This window comes from Primulina eburnea, chromosome 3 (genome assembly GCF_022965805.1).
Source record: "Primulina eburnea isolate SZY01 chromosome 3, ASM2296580v1, whole genome shotgun sequence".
Classification (NCBI taxonomy): Eukaryota; Viridiplantae; Streptophyta; class Magnoliopsida; order Lamiales; family Gesneriaceae; genus Primulina; species Primulina eburnea.
This window is the reverse complement of record NC_133103.1, coordinates 29998028-30007348: the sequence shown is the minus strand read 5'-3', so window position 1 is coordinate 30007348 and position 9321 is coordinate 29998028. Positions and strand designations below refer to the sequence as shown.

At 35.1% G+C, this 9321-nt stretch overlaps 1 protein-coding gene across 1 annotated transcript; it reads left to right on the top strand.

Moving 5' to 3' along the window:
* Window positions 1-5290: 5290 nt before the first annotated feature.
* Window positions 5291-6719, top strand: LOC140827237 (uncharacterized). The gene is made up of 2 exons (XM_073189868.1): window positions 5291-5359; window positions 6171-6719. Exons 1-2 carry the CDS (start codon window positions 5291-5293, stop codon window positions 6717-6719), a joined length of 618 nt encoding a protein of 205 aa, XP_073045969.1.
* Window positions 6720-9321: the final 2602 nt, after the last annotated feature.

Sequence of the window (9321 nt, the reverse complement as noted above, 5' to 3'; positions counted from 1 at the left end):
TAGCGCGCGCGGCCGCTGCGCGCCCCCGTGCACGGCCCTGCGCGCACGGGCTGCCCGGAATAGTTCCGGGCAGAAACGAATTTTTTTTATTTTATTTTTTTTCGAAAATCTGAAAAATAAATTTTCATGGTGCCATAATTTTCTAAAAAATTTTCTTGTGTGGTTAGGAAAAAAAAATTATTCAATATCAAAACCATACGATCTAGAGAAACCTGGCTTTGATACCACTGTTGGATCTCGGTTTTCTACACGCCCAAACGCAGCGGAAGTTTAAAAATTTTATTTTATTTTGACAATCAAAATATGTTTGGACGTTCGTATGATTTTAACTTAAACATAGGGCGTTTAAATTTATACCTTTTGTGAATAAATCACATGGCACCAACTGATCCGGTATGACGGATCTAGCTCTTGATGATTCCCTACGAACTTTCTTCGATGAACTTCTTTAATCTTCGAATCAGGTCCACGACCGGATTACTTGTTCCTCTTTTAATTCGCACTAGAAAATTAGAAGATATTTTGCGTAGAGATATAACACGAAAAATTCAACTCAATAATCCAAGCCAAATTTTTCTTTATTTTGAAGGAATTTTCGAGAGTTTATATGATAATTGGGGAGAGCCAAAAATTATCTTCTTGCCCACGGGATCATAATGACGAGGGCAGCACCTCCTTTTTATTTTTAAAAACTCTCGGATGTCTTTTTCAAAAATAAGAAACAAAATCCTTATCTTAATTTCTAATCCTTAATTTACTTAATTAATCAAATTAATTAAGTTAATTAAAGATTCTAAATTCATGCCATATCAAAGACAATCTCGATTCCCTTTTATCGTGGAGGCTATGATTTTAGGTCAAATATATATATATATATATATATATATATATAAATATATATATATATATATTGGCAAAAACTTGTGTGAGACGGTCTCACGGGTATTATTTGTGAGACGGATCTCTTATTTGGGTCACCCATGAAAAAGTATCACTTTTTATGCTAAGAGTATTACTTTTTATTGTGAATATGGGTAGGGTTGATCCGTCTCACAGATTATGATCCGTGAGACGGTCTCACATGAGACTCACTCATATATATTTAAAAAAAATTTACATGACCTAATTACCATAATTAAAATTAATAGGCTTTATTAATTAATTGAGCTAGTCCAACTAGTTTAATTAATTAATCAAAGTCCATTAAGAACTTTAATTATTTAGTATGTTGGATTTGTGCTCCTACAAGCCCATTAAACATACTTATCATTATATGTAATTTAATATTTAATAAACTCAACTTTTAAGTTTAATAAATTAAATTAATTATAAATTCAACATTTGAATTTAATATTTAAATTATAAATTCAACTCCTTGAATTTATCACCTCCAAAATTTAATATTTAATAAACTCAACTTTTGAGTTTAATAAATTAAATTCTCAAATTTTATAAATTCAACTCTTTGAATTTATTTTCTCAAAATTTAATTATCATAAATTCAACTTATTGAATTTACTATATAATATAAATTCAACTTCTTGAATTTATTCTCTCAAAATTTAATTATCATAAATTCAACTCCCTGAATTTACTATATAATATAAATTCAACTTCTTGAATTTATTCTCTCAACGGGAACAAACAATCCAGTACTTGTGTGACCCTCAATGGTTCAGGGATACAGCTAGCCGTGGGTTCACAACTCTTTGTGATTCAGGACATAATCTTTTATTCAGGCTTACCCTTGTTAGCCCCATTCTTTCCATCAACACCTTGATCAAGAATGTCAGAACTCATTTCTGATTGGACCCATCGGATCATGGTAAGAGCGTCTAGTAGCATCGCCCCATGATCCCCTAGGTATCACTGATAGTGCCTGCAAGAACCAGTCGATTATGATTAACGTATAGTACGGTCCCTTCATCTCATATATCCCGATCGAATCTGCAACCATTGGTTCATCGAGGGTTGCATATTAATTCGATAACAATGTGATAACTTTAATAGTGGCATCGCGTGTACTATTGGAGAACTCCTTCTCCAACGTACATCTCATACTCTGGCCAGAGATTCCATGCACTATTATTACATCAGATCACATAGGATATCCACACCCGCAGGTGAGCGGTGAATCCCCGACTACAATGCACTGGCTCCTATATGTGTCGCAACTGTACCCAACCTCGCCACCTGATGACTCTCCTGGAGCCGGTAAACGAGTCAAAGCACAACCCTAGCATATAGAGCCTCAGTGTTGTCCCGGGTCGTAAGAACTAATGGTGTACAATCATAACCACGGACTCATCCTCTCGATAAATGATAACCACTTGGAAAGTCCGAGGGAGGGTTTTTCGGTATAATCATCATATGACTACCCATCTGTATGTTTGGACATCTCTATGCCCTTACTAAGAAACGCAGTACACGACATCACAGATGCTTGTTTCGAGCTCAAGCAACCTTTATCCCCGTTTTAGGCGGCTGAATCTGTGGGGACCCGGACGCTACTCATCTTCTTATTAATCATCTTTGGGGATTTAATTATCAGTTTTAATAAAACAGGGTCTAAAAAATTTTCTTTTTATAATAAAGTGCGGATGGTAATGGCATCTACATAATATACATATCTGTATAAAACTACAGTTCAGTAGAAAAGTACAATACTGTACAACCTAAGTCTAAGGTTCAATTACTAAATTCAAGTAATAACCCAAGTCTGCTACAAGTCCGGAATCACCACGCTAACTCGTCTTCTCTGATCGTCATCTCGACCCTGATCCAGCCCGTTTGCGGAATACTCATTCGAATATCCAGGTGCGACATCTTTGGTCGATCAATCCCGAGTGCGCAGGAACACTTTGATTGCTAGCTTCACGTCTTCAGTCCGGCCCCCTGAAGAAGGACGAGCAGCGTTATTTTCTATTTTCATAGGGGCCCCACCTGTTGTCATGCACACATACAAAACAAGACAACAGCCGGATAACTCCGGTGAGAACAAATCCCAGTATAAAACATGGTAAGCATGTATATAAATAAACTAATTCATAAAACATGCCGTCATGTAGAAACCCAATATATTTCATAATCTATGAGATTAAGCATGCAATTCAAATCAGATAACATGCATATAAACAATCTAAATCATAAAACATGCTAGCACATCTGAAAGCAATAACGATGGGTCCCATTATCTAGGAGCCACATCCATATAAGCATGCAGTCCTAATCATATCATGTCTAGACTCGACTCGATCTGGAACTCTAGGGATCCCGTGGTGAATAAGACGTCACTGGCTGTCACCTACCCTACCAATCGAGGTGCTGTACGTCTTATTCCTAGACTTCGGCCTGATCTGTATCCACATCTACGAAGGGGCGGTGATCTTCCCCTAAGCTGAGATATCGCCGAACATCTAGAAGTCTGGATGATCTCGCAGACTTTCCTATCTTAATGCATGAATACACAATCTGTAAACAAGCATAATCATCTTAATGCAATGCAACATGATCTGTAAACAAAGCATAATTGGATAAAACATAAACAAGAATATAGTATGTGATTTATTGGGCAACTCAAGGATGATTTCGATTGAGTTGTTTCTTCCCGAATATTACATGAATTATACCTTTGTCGTCCCCGTCTGACGAAGACGAAGTCTCGAAGTTCAGTCTGTCCATATCCGATCTGACATGACAATATAAATACACTGTATCAATGTGTAACTCAAAACACAAGATGTTTTGATCAATACTCAACTCAGTACAAAATCTGATCAATATCTGAACAAAATACAATCTGATTCATATCAACAATCTCTCGATATAATCTAAATCATATCTGAATCTGATCAATCTAATTTAACTGATATTTCAACGGCATAATAACACAATCTTGTAATCCCGTCCTTCTTAACATCACAATATCATACAGAATTCATAATATATTTCAGTACAATCTATAACTCAATATCTGTACACTCTGAATCAATAATAACACAATTCTGATATCAAATCTAAATCAAATCATTTCTGAAAATCATACAAATTCCATAAACAGTCTATTTCTAAATCTGACTTCAATTCTATAATGTCTACGGTAGCAGAAACACCATATCTGAGTCATATTGAATTCTAGCAACATCATATTTTCAAAACATCTCAAAACGTAACAAAACTTACGTCCTTGTATAGCCCGAGTCGAGAGGAACACGGTGTCGTACTCGGATTTCAAAACAGACGGACGGATTTTACGTACACTCAAATCTCACACGAAAAGAGCTTTCTTCCCTCGGTTCTTTCTTCTTGATAAAGAGGGAGAATTGCTTGTTCTTTATATACACATATACTTACACGTTGCCTCCAAAACACCATGTGGCGATTTTTCATGGTGCATGCTGCGCGCATATGCGCGCACAAAGCCGCGCATATGCGCCGGTAGTGCTGTCCGGCATTTTCTGCATCTCGCGCATATGCGCCACTTTACTCGTGCATATGCGCCAAACATTCTGTCCCACCCGCGCATATGCGCCATTTAAGTCGCGCATATGCGCCAATCCTTCTGGACCTTCCGCGCATATGCGCCATTTTCTTCGTGCATATGCGCCAAGCATAATCTTCCCACTTAATGAGATTTCTTCTTTCGGCTTTCCCGGTCTGATCCGTTCCGTCTATAATCATCTTAATTATCAACCATAGATTATAATAATCATTTCCAAATCTTTTCAGTTTAACCGGATTAATTTCTCGGGCCTTACAGAATCGACTAGGAACGAATTTAGAATATGCAGTGTTTACAAATGAATTTCAACATCGAATTACGATTCATTTGTATTAAAGCATAATCAAGGACTTTATCTATGCTGTTTGCATGGGTATACAAATAAAGTATAACAAGACCATAAAAAGTTGAATTATATTAAAATAAAGATTGTTTATTACAACTGAGTCAATAAAATCTCTAGCCAACCGTTGGCTTGCAGGGCATCTACTCTAACAAAACAACCAAGAACAGCGGCCCCTTGCACTTATATTCAGAAAATCGTGAGCAAAATTAAAGGATTCAAGGAAACACATGTAAAATCGGTAACCCTTCATGCTCATGTTTGGATGGAAAAATCCTTGAATAAATGAACACAAAATAGCATACATAAGACGTGTAAGATGCAGAAATAATAATACGTAGCGTGCCTGAATGATGCAGAATGCGGGAGGGAATCGAGCCGAAAGCCGAAGAAATTCTTTATTTCAAGACAAGCAAGATCCGAGACCTTAGCTGATGGATTAATTAATGAAACGAGAGAGGAAAGGTGGTGGGGAAATGGTTGGAACCGAGAGAATAAAGAGGAATGAAGAGGGTGTCGGTTGGTTTAAAGAATAATAGATATAGGGTCACCACTTGTACAATAATTAAATGGTTAAAAATTCAACTAATGGCCCTTTATTTGTTAATTAAAGTTTAAAAAATATTTAAGCCTAACAAGTTTAAAAGTAGACCCATTAAATTCAAACACAATTCCGAAAAATATTTCGTGTTGGAAAGATTTTGAAAATATTAGCCGAAGCCTAAAAAATTCTCCCGATTCGATAAATTTGCGTACCGTTAAAATTAAAATCCTTCGAGTAAAAATACCCAATAAAATCCCGTTTTTGAAAAATATGCTTAAAAACACCTTATATTAATAAATAAAAATAAATTATGAAATAAAAAAATAATTTTCCTGAAAATTCTCCTGTCTTCGTTCCTCGTTCGAGCGCGAAATGAAACTTAAAAATCTTTAATGCATGAACCTTTAAAATTCCCAAAATAATTCTACCATGCATGAATTATGCATAAAATATTTAAATACAAATTAATGAAATAAACATGCATTTAATGCTTTAAAACCATTAAATAAAATACCAAAGAAATTTATCCACTACTTGTCTTCAAATAATTAATTAAATTCTTAAACTTTCTTTTACATAAAAATTACCATATTATTTAACTAAAATAAATTCTAAGAATGTTTTCTTAAATTTTATCTCAATACTCCAACTCCGGTCCGGCCTCACTTATTTAACTGAAAAGGTAACAATTAAACTACTGCGTAAAATAAATAAATTTAAAGAAAAAAATTTAAATATTCATGCAATAAAAATCATTTTAATTTAAATTTTCTTATACGCAGTCCAATTTACGGGTTCTACAAAAGAGCTGGGCAGATTTAAAGAGGAGATCGTTGGAGTTTGAGATCGACGAAAAGACGTTTGTTAAAGTATCCCCTATGAAGGGAGTGGTCCGATTCAGCAAGTCTGGAAAGCTAAATCCAATATATGTAGGACCATTCGAGATACTGGAGAAAGTGGGAACTCTAGCCTACCAACTGGCGTTACCACCGGATATGTCCAGAATTCAAAACGTTTTCCACATCTCACAACTGAGGAAATACGTCCCAGACCCCAGTCATGTTCTCAAAGTTGCACCGCTAATGATTGAAGGACATCTGAATGAAGAATTTAAATGTGAAGAGGTCTCTAATCGAATAGTGAATACAAAAGATCAAGTGTTGAGACACAGGACCATTCCATATGTCAAAATACAGTGGTCGAATCATACTAAACGGGAAGCAACCTGGGAACTAGAAGAGAAGATACGCACACAATATCCTCATCTCTTCAACAGTCGAGCTGAATCAAGTTTCGAGGACGAAACTTCTAATAAGGAGGGAGGGATGTGAAGACCCGAAATCTTGCAACGAAAAAACCTGTATATGTCATAGGAAATTTCAGCTCATTTTGGCACAACATTTTTATTGTCCCATGCAATCATAATCTTGAAAGTTTGAATAATCATTTTCCCCTCATTATTGACCATTTATCACTATTTTTAATGACTAATTTAAACCACAATAAATCAGCCATTAAACTATCATATTAAAAGAAAAATAATGATAATTAATAGGAGGTTAATGACCATGAATAGGTGTCATTAATAGGAGGTTAATGACCATGAATAGGTGCTTTAAATGTGAAAGTAATGGTCATGAATATGTGTATTAAGAGAAGGTTATTGGCCATGAATAATGACATTTAATGTGAGATATATGGCATTGAATGGAGTGACCATTCACTTTACCCTAAGAGGCCTATAAATAGAGGTTTTAGTTTAATGTGAGACCACACCCAAAATCCTCTCAAAATTTCGGTCCCCCACCTCCAAAATCACTTCTCGGTCATCGCTTGCAAGGAGGAAGAAGGAGAAATTGTTCCGGCGTTTCAAGTGCTGTGAATTGCTCTTTACATTAACGTGAAGATTCTATCCGGGTTCGGTCATTATTCGACCAAAATTCAACAAGTTTCGTTCGAACAAGCTCTGCATGTTATATACCGTAATTTCAAGAATGTGAGTGGGTTTCTGTTATATAATTCGTTGTATTTTATTAAATGAATAAAATATCGTGACGTACGATATGTATGTTCTTATTTTCGAAAGTCAGCATATTCTTATCTTTAAAATTTCAATCGATGAATATTGTGTTTCTTTCTAGTCTTCGATATTCTTTGATTCCGCTGTATTCGTTCGAAGTTCTGATAAGTTATGTTCGATAAATCTGAATTCTGTTACGCACTGTTACAACTCGATTTGAAATAGAACGAGAATTGTAGTTCTGTCTGGCCCCCATTGGTGGGTATAAAACCATGTTCTGTCTGGCCCCCATTGGTGGGTATAAAACCGTGTTCTGGCCTCACCCCTTAAAGGACTAATATATTGGGGACAATTTGATCATTGAAATGAGATGAGTAACAGTGTTCTGTTCTGAATTTTTCTGAATTGCTTTGAATTGTTATGATTTGCTTCTGAACAGCTCTGATTCGTCTGATAGCCTTTGTCTCATTTTGGATTCGGTTATGTTATGATAAGTTAAAATTAATAAGTGTTGAAAGTTTGTTAAAAATATGTTTTGAGAAAATTAAGTTCTATATGTATCTTTGGAAATCGATCGACCCCCACTTGCAGAGTGTTTCCCAAAACACTCACCCCTTATAAAGATCAGATAAAAATGAAGAGCAACTGAATGAGGAGGAACAAGAAGCTTTCTGGAGATGGTAGTCGATGAGCAAGATTCATGAATCAAGATTTTATTTTCCTTTTGTTTAGTTTCTATTTCCGCAACTCTGATGTATTTTTATTCTATTGTCAATGTAAAGATAATGTTTTAGTTATGAAAAAGACTGGTTATTTGGCATTTCGATACGAGGCTTAATTGTTTTCAAGTAATTGATTAACAATGTCGGATGTCAACGACGCCGCGGTCTCGGGGCGTCACAACATATGCTATCTTTTTCAAATTTAGAATAATTTTTAGATTCCTTAGCCAACCATGATAATTAGGTCTGTTTAACTTGTTTTGATTGAGTATGACAGATTTGCGGAAAGAATCCAAATTAACATATTAGAACAGTTCAAATAATGACTTGGATACGTAAATTGAAAATAAAATGTATGCAATTTTGTTTCTGGATGTTCAGAGAACTGAAGACTCACAATAGAAGACTTTAATCTTTACAAGCAATTTGTAAAAACGTAGTTCAGTATGGTTTTAACACTGCCAAAACTGGAACTCCCAATCTACTCAACTGAACAAAGAAACACTATATAAACTATTATCTAATACAATGAATTCTCCTAACACTTAATGATCATCAATGATCAGGTACGATTATCTGTAAAGTAAGCTTGACTGACTAAGTTTAGCTCAAATATCTGAAAGGTTTAATGCTTGAAGTGTAAAGGTCGTAGAGCTTCACTAAAATGAATTTCTTCTCTATTTATATGCTCTAATTCAAATGGTATCATGTTTCAAAAAAGATATGTTTCAAATAAATGTGTCTGTTGACATGTATTTTTTCCACATCATCATTCTTTTACATCCATACAAAATGTAGTGTATTTTTAATAGAGTACTGAAAAACTTATCAAATAATCATTTTATCCCATTGGCGTAACTGGTGTCCTTAAGAATGAATGATGATCTCTTAAACTGAAAGTGGCGCCCCAAACATCGCCACGTAATCGTACAACATGTGATGTCATATGCATAAACATTTTCTTCTCAACGACGTAATAATATAATGAATATACGATAAAATAGTGCAATCACCACACCATCTACTTCATTGTAGCAGAAACAGTATAATAAATACACACAAAAAACTCAAATGAGACAATAAACTATACAGTCTCTATCTACTATCAATTACAACACTGTTTGACTAGACACACCTAGTCCTTCACCACTATCATGTCACACTGCATAGTCCTGTAACCTATCCAACAGA